The sequence below is a fragment of the Acomys minous genome (genome assembly GCF_964271855.1).
Source record: "Acomys minous genome assembly, chromosome: 19".
Taxonomy (NCBI): domain Eukaryota; kingdom Metazoa; phylum Chordata; class Mammalia; order Rodentia; family Muridae; genus Acomys; species Acomys minous.
Window position 1 is genome coordinate 41,040,275 of NC_140499.1, and position 16,048 is coordinate 41,056,322.

The 16,048-nt window shown below is 40.8% G+C and overlaps 1 protein-coding gene and 1 long non-coding RNA gene across 6 annotated transcripts in view; one reads left to right on the forward strand and one right to left on the reverse strand.

Moving 5' to 3' along the window:
* The window catches only part of LEKR1 (leucine, glutamate and lysine rich 1), a 158,542-nt gene that overhangs the window by 78,958 nt on the left and 63,536 nt on the right, over nt 1–16,048 (forward strand). For all 5 annotated transcript variants that reach the window (XM_084768792.1, XM_084768793.1, XM_084768796.1 and 2 more), the window contains one exon: nt 15,705–15,786. In XM_084768792.1, the coding sequence (XP_084624918.1) occupies nt 15,705–15,786 (82 nt within the window). The remainder of the gene's footprint in view (nt 1–15,704; nt 15,787–16,048) is intronic.
* The window catches only part of LOC311590022, a 30,262-nt gene continuing 21,322 nt past the window's right edge, over nt 7,109–16,048 (reverse strand). Inside the window, exon 4 of the long non-coding RNA XR_014776725.1 lies at nt 7,109–7,604. This is a non-coding gene — a long non-coding RNA (uncharacterized lncRNA). The remainder of the gene's footprint in view (nt 7,605–16,048) is intronic.

A 16,048-nucleotide genomic window follows, 5' to 3' on the forward strand; every position in this document is an offset into this window, starting at 1 on the left:
AAGCATTTTCATATATTGCTAGGGACACTATAATTGATACAGCTCCCAAGAGTAGTTTGTATTTGTCTGAAGTACAAATGCACCCCCACTTTGATGTTGTAGTTTGATTCTGGGATTAACATTGCCATTCGGCAAATGGAATTAGAAGTGTACGTGTGCAGAGTTAGCCAGTGAAGCACAGTAACAGCCAACAGAGAGCAAACCACCTCACTGTCACACTAGGTTACTGCCTAGAGAGCTGGTGCAACAGTCAGTAGCTTCCATACAACTTTTGCGTGCACACAAAAAGCTTAGAACACTGTTTTCCTGCTTGAGAGTGATAGGAATTAGACTAGAGATATTAGGGAAGTCTTCTAAAACTAGGTTTTCCTCCACAGCAGGTTGAGATTTACAAAAAAAGAAACACAGGAATATAGGATTCTTGTTAGCATTGCTCTATTTTAACTTCACCATTGTTGCGTGCCTTTGCTATAACTGAGGAACTTATCTCAACAAGTTCACATCTCCAGGACTTTACCTATGTGCTTCTGGTACACACTGGATTCAGTTGTCATGACTTCTTAGACTTCCCTTGATTCTAAAATTTCTCAAACTTTATTGTTGGATGCCCCTCGGTTAGATTATCTGATGTTTACCTTACAGTTACACTGGGGTTATGTGGGCTGGGAGAAGGAGAAGCCCAGAGGTAAAGTACTGTTTTCATTATGTCTTGTCAAAAATAAACACTACCAGCACAGTGTGATTTATGGCTATTGATGCTGGTTGACCTTGGTCACCTGACTGCAGGCGGCATTACTTCTCTGGCTTCCCCATGGGAAAGCCGAGTTTTTCCCCTTTTCATACTGTCCTCTCTGAAAGGAGCCTTCTGCAGGCAGCTCAGGTTGAAGTGGAAACCTCAGCTCTCGCTCTGTTAGCTAAGAAAGAAATCTGCGTGATTTATTTGGAATTGTCCTGCAGGGGAGATTAACCTCTTCTCCCCATTTCTTAATTTATCATTTACATGAGCATTGACTTGTCGGTATTTATCTTTAAGTTATAACCCATAGCACCGCCAGACTATATAACTTTAGCTGCTGATTGGATTTTTCCAGTTGACTCCTATGTCTCTTTGACAGAGTCCCATCAATTTGGGATCTGTTCTTATTTTCTAGAACCATAAAGAAAGTTCATCGTGTCCATTCCATGCCTCAGTGTGGACCAGCCACTTCTCCAAGCAGCTCTGATTCCTTTCTTTACAAGATGGTTTTCCAAATCAGGAAGGTGGTTTGTCTCTTAATATGGATGTCATTTGCTTTATGTGTTCTCAGATGACAAAGCAAAGACACACGTAGCCTGTGCCAGAGTGTATCTGCACATGTCCATAAGTGCTTCTGTACGTACATCTGTAACTGTATTTAGCCCAATGTGGCTTCTCACTAATGTTGGAATTCCAGCTTATTGCTGCATGAATCATCCTAGTGGGGAAATTATTGTAATTTTCATATTTTGAAAGCTATTTCAAAATAGATACATTTTATATAAAATTAAATAAAATTTAAAATTAAATAGTAGGTCATGCTGTTTAAAACAGGCTTAGGCAATTAGGACAAACTTACTGAAATACATGCTGTATACTTAAAAACACTTTCTCAGAGTGCAGTTTTTCCCCTAAATCAAAGCATATTTTCAAATATCGTTCTTTGAATGCAGCTTATAAAATATGCAATTTATTTGAATATTTTAGTTTTCTAGAAGAAAACTAAGCCTGCTGAGAACATGTTATCCTATGTTCCTAAAATGTTAAAAGTCAAGAAATAACCTTTTCCTGAATAAAGGAAGTCCTGGTAAACACAGGGTTTGTGGATATAATGAAGGAAAGAAGAGGGAGACGGTTTCCCTTTTGGGACCCCTCTGCCCCTCATTCAACTACCTCTGTGATGCCAGCTCCACAGTCCATCTGCTCTCGTGTGGTCCTCATACTGCCACTCTGTGGACTCACTTGGACACTTTTGTGAAGTCCCTAATCCTGCAGCTGACATTCAAACCCAGATTTCTGTCAAGCCAAAGCCTATGCTTTCATTAATCATTATACTGAGTTCCAAGATGGCACTTGGGAGTACCCAACTCCTCCGCCTTAATTAAAAAGAAAAGGTTTCTCCCCTTACAAAAATAGGCCACTGACCTAGCAAGCCCCCTGAGAGTTCACCCTAGGTAGTGTCGCCCAGATGCCTGGCTACAGAAGCTGGCCCTGTATCACTGATACATGGGGTGGGGGTGGGGGGTGGGCTGCGTAAATAAAGGGATTTGCTTTAAAAGTACATTCTTGCATACCTTTCCTGTGTAGGAATTACAATCGCCAAGATGAGAAAGAAAACTCTGTGGCTTTGTAAACTGCTCCAGGTGCTTCTTATAACAAGGCCAGTTTGGTTTTAGCTTTAAAAAAAAAATGAGGAATGCAAGAAAAAGGATGTCTCCACTGGTACATGGTTGGTGAGTGGGGGCATTTCAACCGGAAATACAGTTGTGAAGTTTCTCAACAGTTGCCGTGTTCAATTCAAGCAACAAAGAGTTATTGAAAGAAAATTTTAGGTATTCAGAATCTCTGAGAAGGTTGAAGAACCGATTGGTGAAAGTAGCTAGGACTCCTGTAGCTCCTAGCTAAAACAATGCCACAGATATGCTTAGTGAGCACACAGTGGCTGTGCCCCAAAACAGGGAGCCCTCTGGCCTGCCACCACCTCTGGTCCTGCAGGCCACTGACCTGGAGTTCTGACGGGATCCTCTTGTTTGAGTGTTTTGGAAGCAGTAGCTGACAGAGGACGGTAACTTAGCCTGAACGAGGAGCCATTGCTTATGTGGCTACTTTACACTGTTGTGCTGCTGTAAATACGCCACAGGTTAGGCACATCAGCCCACCCAGAGGTGGAGTCAGAGCAAAGTGTTGTAAGCAGTGGCTTCGAGATAATAAAGACAAGTAAGTGACATGTGTGAAAACCAAGCTGAGAGAATGCACAAAAACAGGAAAGCTGCATCTAGGAGCTAGGTAAGATTGTTGTCGGGGCAAAGTGGTACTTTAAAGATCACAAAAGACAACAGTAGAGCATATCTGAGTTCAGAAAACTCCTCCAAGCCTAACAGCAGCAGGCCAGAAATAGCATTTATGTCATATATGATATGCAAAGGATTGAAAAGTTGCACATGAAGGTTTAACTCAGTTGTGTTAAGATCGCTAAGCACCCAAGCTAGGAGATGGCTGAACACTGAAACATAAGATAAATCCAAAGAGTCAGCTACTTGCAATGGACACGACACTATGTTTTAACTCAGTACACAAATTGAACAGTAAAGTTTTATTGGTTCCTATAAATTATTACGACATTTGTTTAATCTATTTGTGACGAAGTAATCTTGAGAATGTGTGCTTGGGGACCAATTCAGTGTGAAAAGAAATCTATCCATATTGAATGATCACAAAGCTCAAGGCATGGTATGCACACTTGTAATGCCAGCACTTGGGGACAGAGGCAGGGGAATCAGGAGTTATCCCTGTTACACAGAGAATGTGAGGCTATCCTGACTTAACACACTGACTCTTACACTAATGAGTGACTGTGTGGGCCTGCACCCTCGTTTTGACCAGTTATGTATATCTATTGCAGAAAGGTGCTTTTTTTTTTTAATGAGGCGTGAAGGCTACACTTATCTGTAAGTATAAGAATAATTATTTAGGAACAATTGAAATTTATTTTGGTTTAGGAAATGTCAATAGTGAGTCTCTTTTGGTACATATGGCCTCCCAGCTATGGAGTGGCTATGTTTATAGTATCAGACACCAAGACAGTTGGTGGGGCCTTAAATCCAATTAGACAGTCCATTTTTATCCTATTCTCAGGATAAAAATGTCACTATTGCACTAGCTGGGACCATGGCTGTGGCTTTCGGTCTGTAGGTTTTGCAGGTGGGTAGGACCTTCCTTTGCCTTCCTCTCCTGGCAGCTTATGGCACCATCTCGGGAAGAGGCTTCTGGGTCAGTTCCAGATTTCTCCAAGTCCTGTGTCCAGAATGTGTGTTGTTGTCAGCAAAAGAGTTTTGCCTTGAAGTTCTGGGAGGCAAGCAGAGGCCATACTAAGAGCCTCTATTGTCTGGGGACTCTCTTGGACTTTACTCTCCAATAATGTTTCAAGCAGGCTCCTCTGCCATTCATGTTAAACAGTTTGTGGCTCTTCATGAGAAATGTGGAGTAACTCTATGTATACTCTGTGTGTGTGTGTGTGTGTGTGTGTGTGTGTGTGTGTGTGTGTGTGTTTGAGAGAGAGAGAAGTGTGTACATTATAAAATAATATAATGTTTACCTATCGCTTTTCCAAACATCCTTCATGTTATTTATCTCGTGTGTCCCCCCACCACCACCTCTCTATTACCCTCCCTTCGCACTCCGCAATAAAACCCCCCATTTCCCCCATCTCTTGCTTTCAGAATTTACTCTGACTATGGGCTTCTCTCCATCTTAAACTGTAACCATTCACCCTGGTGTGTCCTCTGCCTCATTCTATAGTTCCAGGTTTCCCACCAATGGGAATCAATCACTGGCATCCTAGGCCAAGTGTAAGATGATGACCCTGCTACCATACATCGTGCAGGTGACGCTCTGAGATGCCATCTGTCACTGCTGACTAGGTGGGTTGGACTATGACCTGGTCAGCCCCTTTAGGCTCTGATTTGTTTCAAACTCTGATGCCATTTCTTTGTTTCCAATGTTAAACATTTATATTCATGTTCACTTTTTGTTTTAAAATGCCATTGAGCATTCTTGGCTTTGGTTCAAGTTTATAGTTTCTATAACTAACTTTTTACATAAAAAATGTTTAACATTATTTTCCAATCATTTCCTTTTGCTTATCATTTGAAAGATGCATGCCTGATATTTAAGTGCATATGTTAATTCTGCCCTATATAGTTGTAAGGCTGATAATGGACTGTCAATGGCAGCCTAATCTTTATGCTAAAGTTTAGTTTTTTCCAAAAAAAAACATGTAAAATGAAAACTTGAAGAATAAATTCTTAGCTCCCCTTTTTAAAAGATTTATTTACATGAGTGTTGTAATTTTATGTTTAGCGCACACTAATATTACTTCCAAAATGCACAATTTATCTCAATTGATTATAGTCCTCTCAGAGGTCATTGTGACCTACAAATCAGTCCACTTAAATGATTTTCCTTCTACCTGGTAGAATAAAGTGTCCTTTGCTTTTTGTCAGCAGTCACAAATACTGGAAGACACAGTTCAGATAAATCATCCCAGCATTGTTGCTTCTTCTTGAACCTATTTAACCAACTTTCAAATTTATCCCAAGTGAAAAAACTTGGAAACTTTTTTCTTTAGTAAGCTGTTTGGTATAATAAACAACACAGCCTTTTTAATGATGTTATTTTGCATAAAATATTTGAACATCCTAATTAAATGTTTTAAAAATAGCATTATTGAGGTATAATTTACATATTTCCAGAGTCACCCATTTTAGGTGTTCAATTTGTTGATGTTAGGCTATGCACAGAATTATGTGACCATTGCCATGAGCTCATTCTAGAGGAGTGTTCTCCCCGTTCCTAAGCTGTGACCTGTTAACACAGCTCCTCGTGTTGTGGTGACCCCAACCATAAGAGTATTTGTGTTACTACTTTATAACTGTGATTTGCTGCTGTTATGAATTATACTGTAAATCTCTTGTGTTTTCAAATGATTTTAGGAGACCCCTATGAAAAGGGGTTTGACCCCAAGAGGCTGTAACCCACAGGTTGAGAACCTCTGTTTTAGAGCATTTCTATCCATTTTTAAAAGGTTTTAGGGTCTGGAGAGATGGCTCAGTGGTTGAGAGCACTGGTTGCTCTTGAAGAAGACATGGGTTTGAGTCCCAGAGCCTACATGGCAACCCACAATTATCCAATTACTCCAGACCCTGAATTTGATGCTTTTCTTTCTTTCTTTCTTTCTTTCTTTCTTTCTTTCTTTCTTTCTTTCTTTCTTTTCTTTCTTTCCCCCACCCCTCTTCCTCCAGCCACTATAGACACCAAGTATGCATGTGGTGCAGATATATTCAGGTACACACACATACACACACACACACACACACACACACACACACACACACACATCCTTGGGACCATTAGCAGCCACTCCTTTTGTGTCCCTGTCACCACCCTAACTCCAATTACTATTGAATGCCTATTCTGGACATTTCTTAAAATAGAACCATGCAATTTGTGGTCTTTTTGTGTGTTAGCACAGTGTTTGTGTGTCTCATCCATGTAGAAATATGTGTAAATACCATGTTCCTTAATTCTCCAATAAAGTGGGAAATTCAGCTGAGGTGGGTGGGGGATAAGAGATAGCCCAAATCCAGGAGTCAGCATCTGCTTTCTGTGCCTGCATATTTCTGCTGCTGGCCATTTGTCCAAGCCGTTAATTTTTTTTACTAGACTGTACATTATAAATGGGAATCTGGTAGTTTTCATTACCTATTTCAAAGCATTAAGAGAAGAAAAGGATAGAGTATAGTGAGGCCAGGAGAACTGCAAAGATAAATAATACTAAAGTACATTAAAAGTAGATGTTTCTGCTGTAACAGCAAACTAGATGATCAGATTTAGGATTAATGTGTTAGAATGTTCTTAGACCTTATTTAGTTAATTGAGAGTCCTGCCTGCCCAGGTGGGCAGAAGATACCCAGACACTGCCTGCTACCACATAGCACGCGGGTGGCACTACAGATGAGCAAGTATGTGGTACAGCGATGGAAGAGAAGCAGAACAGTTTGTACACTAAGAAGAGAGGCAAAGCCAGAGATGCAAGGCTGCTGAGGTCAGCCTGATGTGAGTAGCCTGTGCTGCCACCTGAGGCCATGGCGAGGTCCAGCCTGTGATGCCACTGAGAGCCATGTAATTCTTTGTATATTTCAGACACTAACACCTATACATTAAGTGGTATACAGCCAACCAAGGTTCTAGCTCATTCATTGGGCTGTCTTGTCACTCTGCTGTTTGTTTCCTCTGCCGTGGAAAGGATTTGTTGTTGTTTGTTTGTTTTCGTTTTTCTAGACAGGGTTTTTCTGCATACCCTTGGCTGTCCTAGACTCAATTCACAGAGATCCACCTGCCTATGCCTTCCCAAGGACTAGGATTAAAGGCATGCACCACCACACCCTGCTTGTGGGAAGTTTTTTAAAATTTCATGTAATTTCATTTGTCAACTCTCAGAGGCTATTTCCTGCACTGCTGGAGTCATTTCTCAAGGCCCTTTTCCAGGTCCGTATCTAGTGTTACCCTCTAGCAGGTCTTAAAGTCTTTGATTCATTTTACATTGATTCTTTTGAGCAGAATGAAAGTTAGGCATCTAATTTCATTCTTCTACCTGTGGAGATCCAGTTCTCCCAGCACCGTTTGTTGAAGACTTTAGATGGCTGTAGCCTTGAGGGCTCATCTCTGGTCCTCTCTTGTATTCTTTCCACTGTCCGTGTACCACGTCCATCATTGTTTCCCTGTTTAGAATTGCTTTGACTCTTGTTCTCCTACAAGTAGTTTCTGTGGCTCTTTTTATAGCTGTTGTCAGGCTTTATTCTTCCATGATCTGGTAAGATAGAAGGAAATATGTTACTTCCTTTGTATTTGTGAAGGCTTCCTTAATGGCCTATTGAGTCATCAAGGGGAGCAGGGTAAGCCAGGGTTTTTCTCTGTGTGTAGCTCTGGCTGTCCCAGAACTCACTCTGTAGACCAGGCTCGCCTTGAACTCATGGAGACCTGCCTGCCTCTGCCTCCAAGTGCTGTAATTAAGGGTGTGCGCCTCCACCACCCATTCTGAGTAGTCAGTTTTAGAGAGGGTTCCATGGGCCACCTAGAAGAGTATGTACTCTTTATCTGTTAGCTGGGATTCTGTAGATCTCTAGGCTTTGGCGCTGAAGCTTCTCTGTCGACTTTTGGTTTGAAGGACTTATCTGAAGGTGAAGATGGTGTGCGTAGCTCTCATACTATCTCTGTGTGTAGACTTTCTCATCAAGTCTTTCATTAATCATTTTTTTTAAATTGTGGTTCCCCTACATTTGATGCACAGTTTCTTATACTTGTTACAGACAACTGTTAAATGCTCTCTTTAGTAATCTGTAGTTGCCTACTTTGTCTCTTCTGACTCATAGTGATTTGGAATCCACTTTTTCAGGCATCAGAACAGCTATATTAAGATAGTTGGATCTCCTGTTTGGTGGTTTTATTTCTGTCCTTTGACTTTTTTCTATTAATTGTAAATATTTTTATTACATAATATATTCTGATTATGATTTCTTCTCCTTCTGCTCCTCTAACTTTCCCCCATTCCATCTCCCACCCAGGTCCACCCCCTTTCTGTCTCCCACCAGAAAACAACAGCAACAACAACAACATAAGATAAGATAAAACAAAAACTAGCACGTCGGAATTAGACAAAACAAATGGAAGGAAAAGAGCCCATGAGATTGCACAAGAAACAGAGGTCCACTCATATGCACACTTGGGAATCCCATAAAGACATTAAATTGGAAGTTACATATGCAAAGGACCTATAGAGTAAAAAGAGAAAAGAAAAAATATATAAATAAAATAAAAATAAAAAATGAGATAAAAATTATAAAACAAAACAGGAAGAGTTCTGGCAGGACTTTATGAGACAGGAGTCTCCAGGGCTGCTGCTGAGCTCAGTCTGTGTTGGCCACCCCTGCTGGGCGTGCAGGCCACCTTTAAGAGCAGTTTGTGTCCCCAGTGTTTTATCTGCTGGAGTAAACTAAATTTTCATTTGTGTTCCTGGGTATTGGCAGCTGACACTTAGGAATGGGGATGGTCTAGGAGGGGGTGTGGAGGGGGTCCCCAGGAAGGAGGATCAGGCTAGTCCTGGGAATGGGGGCTTAGAGTGAGAGGGCACAGCAGGTGGTCCACTCCCTCGACTCTGCAGCTTACCTTCTGTTCTTTTTCAAAATCTCCATTTCCTTACCAAATTTTTCCTCCATGGTTTTTGTTTTAATTTCTCCTCCAAACTGTTGACTTTTTTTTATTTTCTTTGCTAACATTCTTATCTGAATTTCTTTTCTTTTTAAATTTTTTTTATTCATTTGCTAATCTGAGTTTTCTATGTGGTAATTGGGCCTTTTAGAAAATAGAGTCTTTTCCTTGCATTCACCAATCTTTCTTATGGTTAGCTTTGGTCTCTAGTATTGAGGAGCTGTGAGCATGTCTCAAGTGGCTTTTCTTTCACTGTCTCTGTTTTTTTACTTTTTTATTTTTTTATTTTTTGGTCTCTGTTTCTTTGTAGTGCTTTGTTATGTCTGTCAGGATGGGTGTATTCTCTAGTTTCTACTTTTATTTTTTCATTTTGTTTCATTTCACACAAGTCTTCCTGGTAAGTTATGTTCACTTGAATTTACAGTCCCCACTCCTATTTAAGGAGTAGCAACTGTGGCAACATGTAGGTGATTTGCCAGGAGTCCTGATGCTAGCTTCAGTAGAAGACACTTGTGCCCTCCTTTGTGTGCCCAGCAAGGTTCAGATATAGGAATATGAGATGCTGATTGGGGTAAATGTACTTTATAATAGTTAGAGCTGCCGGGCGGTGGTCGCACATGCCTTTAATCCCAGCACTTGGGAGGCAGAGGCAGGCAGATAACTGAGTTCGAGGCCAGCCTGGTCTACACAGTGAGTTCTAGGACAGCCAGAGCTGTAACACAGAGAAACCCTGTCTTGAAAAACCAAAAAAAAAAAAAAAAAAAAAGTTAGAGCTAAGTACATTAATAATTAAATCATAAAACAAGGGAGGAATGGGAAAGGAGCAAAACTGAATAAAGTACGAGTAAGAAGAAAAGTATGGGCTCGAAGTAAGGAAGTTAATTGAGAAAATATTATAGAGTGGGGAGAGAGAGGAGGGCCCTGAGTGCTGTTTAAGTTGAGGGATAGGCTAAAACAGCATCTACACAAAGGAGAAAAAAAGTGCAAATCAAAGCAAGAATTAAAACAAAGTAGGCGGCTGTTACAGACACTTTCTTGTTGGACTGACTGGGTTCTTAGTCTTCTGCAGCTGGGGGAAGGGCTGCTAGTCTCAGCCAGCAAGGCACTTAGTATGGCCTTCCTGCTAAGAGCTTTCTCTTGCCTGCTGCCAGTTACAACTTTATCTCTGGCGTTTTATACATTGTTCTCTCCGTGGGCCTTTCAGTGGCCACGCCCACTCAGCCCACTCAGCCCACTCAGCCCACTCAGCTCTCTCATAGTTGCTTTTGTCCCTTGATAGACTGTTCCCAGCCAGGCCTATCAGCAGGCCTCAGTACTGCAGCAAATTCAGCAGCGCACTGCTTCACTTCCATGTCGGCACTGGCCCAGGCAGTGTGGAGCCGGCTCCTCCCAGCTGTTCACTCCAGGGTACTAATGCAAATCCCGGTTTCACATCCACTTCACACTTCTGTCTCCACGGCCTGTGATGATGTGGCATTCTGGGTATCTAGGTCCTGGTCACATCTCAACAGCCTGCACAGCCTTTCTCCTCTTTGCTGTTCTTTATTCTGCATCTTCATTTTTGCCAGGCCAAATGGAATTATTTAAACCCAGGGAATTTGTGTAATTAAAAAAAAAAGCCTGTAATAAGTGTAATTTTTGTCATATGTAAGATACAGGTTATAAGTCATACATTAAACTCACAGCACAGATGCCTTCTCGAATGGTCTCAGTGTCACCTGTCTTCAAACCAAAACAAATACTCTTCCTTGTTAACATATTCCCCTCGAACTACAGTTAAATTCTTTATTTCTCATCTATAAGATCGAACAGTGGTTTTTATTCTGTCTCATCCTCATGTGGTCCCTCCCACAACAGGTTTTCTCCTTCATCCTTTGCTTTCTTTTGCGCCGGGGATACACAACAGAATTGATTAGTCCTGATGATATAGAAGATACTTGTGACTCAGCAAGCAAGGCCAAGCTCTAAGCCAATGGTTCTCAACCTGTGGGTCATGACCCCCTTGAGGTTACATATCAGATATGCTGCATATCAGATACTTATATTATGATTCATAACAGTAGCGAAATTACAGTTATGAAGTAGCAGCATAAACAGTTTTGTGGTTGGAGGAGTCACTACAACATGAGGAGCTGAATTAAAGGGTCACAGCATTAGAAAGGTTGAGAACACTGCTCTGAACACTATGTATCCATAAAAATGTCCAAACACAGAAAAAATAATGTCACAAATGTGTGTGATCCTATATTTACTTGTACCTAACAAATGATTTTATCTTAGTTTCCCAAGAAATTGTTAAGGAAAACAAACTAATTAGAGCCCCCAGCTTTACTGGTTTTGTAAGAAGTTGGTCACCAATGACCTCACACCTATGGACAAGAACAAGGTCCTTAAGGAGGGAGCGATGCCCTCCAGAGCAGAACTGAGGGCAGTGGCCTACCTCCAGCACAGCAATAGCTGGTACTTAGGTGACACTCAGTGTGCCTGTCACTGCTCTCCTCTGCACATATGAAGTCACTGAAGGCTGGCCACCCTGTGCAGGGTGCCTGAAGCCATACAGCCAGGAAGAAGTAGAGCCAGGGTTTGAAGCTAGGCAGTGTGACTTTAAAACTCATGCATAACATCCCATTATGTGATAAATTGTGTTAGAAGCATCAGCATTAGTTTAAGCTTTCTTATCTCTAACATTAAAAAAAATATGGAGCCATTGGGGTTTTTATGCTTGAAATTTATTTATTGTGTTGAGATGAATAATTTCTGTTACTCCGAATCATCAGCAAGGTCATCTTAACCCTTTGAAATCGCACCTGTTGTCCACGGCCATACCACCCTGAGCACCCCTGTCTCGTCTGATCTCAGAAATTGCAACTGTCAAATCAACCATTAGGAAGTAAAACTGTTTAACTCTATGTCTCTGAATTCCTTTGTGCCTGCTTATTCTTCCATCGTGCTACTTGACCCTTGAGTTATATATTTTCCTCCAAATATCACTTTGAACCAAAATATAAGATTGTGTATGTTTTCTTTATTATGAGTTTTTAAAATTGAAACTTCTTTCTAGCCTTTGAGGTGTATTTATTGTTTCCTCTGATACTGTCTCATGCCTATTATTATGCCTTCCCAGTGACTACTAAGGCTATCTTCATATAAAATAGTTAGCTGTGAATACCTTTTGTATATGCAGTTTCTCAAAGCCTTTCAGAATCACAGGATTCTTTCAAATGACTAATTACTGCAAATCTGGTTGCCTGTGTAACGCTATCCAGCACGCAGCTGCTTCGTATGAAGAGAAGCTAAGAGCTCCCTTCGGTTTTGTTCATTTAAAATCATTTGCTTCTTATTTAATATCTGCAAAGAACGCAGCCACATCATAGTAGAATGTGCTGTTGTGAATTTTGGATTGTTTCCATGGGTTCCGCCTTACATCTGCACGGTGGTTAAAGCCAGTGCTTCCTTTCTCTTGGTAGTCATTCAGGGCCTTTTGCCTCATAATCCAATGTCATGCTGAATGGGAGAAAATTGAAGTTGAATTTATTTGACTATAGAGAAGGACTGCACAGAACAATACACTTACTTAAGAACTCCTTGCCTCAGAAACTGAAGGAGCCGTTTTGTGCAGGTGGCTTAGACTCTGCTGCTAACCCTGACTGTGTTCCTTTATTTATTAAGGACAGGAACTGGGCATTCTGCTTCTGAAAACAAAGGGCCCTGCTAGTCGGCCCGAACCCTAGCCTGTGGGATGCTCACACATCCACCATTCAGAACCAGAGATGCGCCCTAGGTCTCCGTTTTTTGTTTTTAAATAACCCTTAGCACTTGCTGATTTAAAAAAAAAAATACAATCAATAAATAAAAAGCAGCCATGAAAATATATAAGTCATCTCCCAAGAACACACCAGAACACTCCAGGGTCCTTTTGACATTGTGAGTTATTCATAATGAAATGTGTTCCTTCAGCTCTATGTGATGTCTTTTCTGCTTAACTAAAATGCTTCCTTGGTTGGCACCGCTTATATTTCTGTTTCTCTTTACTGTGTGACAGCCTTCATTGGTTCTTGCCTTTCCATGTAAAACATTTGTTTCTTTCACCAATATTCAGAGCTTTTGTAAGACAGGTGGCTTACGTGTGTCTCCTCTGCTGGTTCTACACTGTGAAGACTAACCCGTGTTTATTCTGAAAGCAAGGAGACAAGAGAAACGTGGGGGTAAAGAGGATGACCTGAAGGTGTTGCTATTAATCCTGCACAGGGTTATGTGGTGTGGTTTGGTTTAGTTGGAACCTGGTAAATTCTGGAACCCTGATGCATCTATATTTTAAGTGTGAGCCTCAGAATACTTTTTAATGTTAGCAAAATGAGCCTGAATTAGTGGCTATTTTTAGTATATTCTATTGTCAGGTAATTGGGAATTAATTACATAAAATTTACATACCAAGTAATAGTTCTTTGAGGCTTTATTTTAAAACTAGTCAGTTTTAACTATAGCCACACTTAGAAATGATAACAGAATTCATCACATGGGCTCAGATCCATGTTTCATCTAGTTCAGGAGTCTATCCTGACAAAAGCACCAAGGAGCATTCAACAAGAAAGCAAAATTGCTCTCTGTGGTGTTTGTTCTGTAAAATCAGTCACAAGGAAACCACATTTGTCTTTTCACCTTTCACCAGTAAAACAATATTTCTCATTTTGCAAAGCATATCTCTTTGAAAGTTCAGAGACTGTAATTGTCCTAGAAAAATGCTCACCCTGCATCTTTGACATAGTATTCCTCTGTGCCCTTGATGTTTCAGGAGGCAATGTGAGAGAAAGACTTAGGGACCAGGCACAACTGTTTGAACCATTGGATCACTTCACAGCCTGCTGGGTGAACTTACTTTCATCTTTTCACTTTCCACTTGTAAAAATCAAAATACCTGCTTTCTCTTCCTGGTAACTATGACCACAAATGAACCAAAGCACGCAAAGCACCATGCTCAGCACGTGGACATAGTGTGCCATCAGTGAGCACAGCCCCTCCCTCCTTCCTCCTCCCTCCTCCGTCCTCCCTCCTCCCTCCTCCGAGTATGAGTCAAGTCTGCCAGCAGCATGTCTGAAGCTTAATAACACAATGACATGTACAGAGCACTCAAAATAAGGTTTCTGGATTTTGAAAGATTTTATATATGTTTTACTGATATATATATATATATATAATTTTATTTATCTCATATTACCATATTATTTTCTTTTTCATTAACAGGAAAACGTGTACCTTGATAATATCATTAGTAAGTGCGTAATTGATCTTGTTTTGAGGGTGTCTTCTGCTCAGCAGATTTAAACCTTTTTAGAAAGTTTGACTGCCATCTGATCAATCTGCTGATTGCAAGAATGGGACAATGGACTCAGAGAGGATCTCACTTTTTTTTTCTCTTTGTCTGAAAAATGAGACAATTACAACCTGTCTGGGATTTTGAAGTGATAAAGTTAGATAATGGATGTGAGGGGATGATGGTCAAAGAACACAAATATTTCATTTAGATAGGTGGGGAAGCTGAAGAACTCTGCTGTACAACATGGTGCTCGTTAGCCAACAGCGCATTAGTAAAGATGTTGAAAGAGTACATTTAAAGTGGGTTGGGGTAGTACATGTGCTAATAAGCTTGATTTACCCATTCCAAAATGGTTACATATTTCAAAATGTGATGTGTTAGTAGACATAAAATTTTACAGGTTCATTAAAATAATTAAAAATAATATATCTGAAAGCACTGGGCATATAAAAACAAGAGGTTTATGTAAATGCCTGGAAAATTGTGATGAGAACATTTGTTTAGAATGAATTTGCTTTCTGATTTGAGAAACTAGCTCACGATAAGAACACATGTTGAAGATTTACACAGAAGTTTGGTGTTCGTGTATGGTTGCATAAAAAGTTTCAAGCTTACTATTAAAAGGATATTAAAATGTGGCTAGGACATACATATTTGATGAGTCCCTTGTTTTGAATGACTTTTTACTGCATAAACTGGCTAGATCATTTGTATTGTCTCCTTCTATACTTAAACGATCGCAGAGAATTAGGTGCCCACAGCTTTCAGTGGAGTCAGAGATCAGGTCTCACAACAGCCGCCTGCAGGGCCCAGGCAAGCCAAGACTGCACACATGTCACCTGGCCTCTGGAATACTCCTTCTCAAACACTCCCTACACTTCCCAGCTGAAGACTCTGTGGAAACCAATTGCCCACAGTGTCCTCTTGCCTTTTAAAGTTATTAAAGTGCTTGTAGATGCTACTCGGAGCTAATAAACTGTCAGCCATGAGCCTGGCACATGATTTGTCTATTGCATTTCTATCCAGAAGCCTCATATGGTTTGTGAACAGAAGGGGATGCTCGGACAGCCAAATATTAAGAAGGGAGACACATGATTAAAAAAAAAATGTATGGAGAGTGCCAGCAACACAACTTTCCCTTGAAAACAGTAGAAAGGTTAGCCTGTTAGGTGCTTGCAAGTTAGCATGACAGTGAAGGGAGAAGGGGCCAAGATGCCAGGTGTGTGGGCTGTTGTGTGGACCGTGGGCATGTTGCATAGAACGATACAGGCAAAGCAGAAGAAACATGTGTTGCCCTTAGGAAACTAAAATGAATCTTCACAAGAGTTTGGTTTAGTTGACGAAACACCTAGACAGTGGTGCACTAATGGACATGCTGTGTCTTTTCAGATTTACAGTGTCAAGTAGAGGCGCTTGGGTTGAGACTGCAGAAGACAGCGATGGAGCTGGACAACTGTAAGGAGATGCTCATGTAAGGCACAGTGTTAAACACCGTCAGCGTGTAACTGTTTAGAGTCCTGTCAGTAGGCAGTTGTGAGAGCCTCAGTGTTTCTGTGATGAGATGGGAGCCAGATGCAAGAGAAGTTCTGGAAGCCATAGCCAGCCTGGCAAAACAACAGAGACCCTTTCTCAAACATAGTGAAAGAAAAGGACCTCTACATATGCACCACGACATATACACGTACACGCACACAAACACACACACTCACTCACAGAAGTATGCATCATACAGA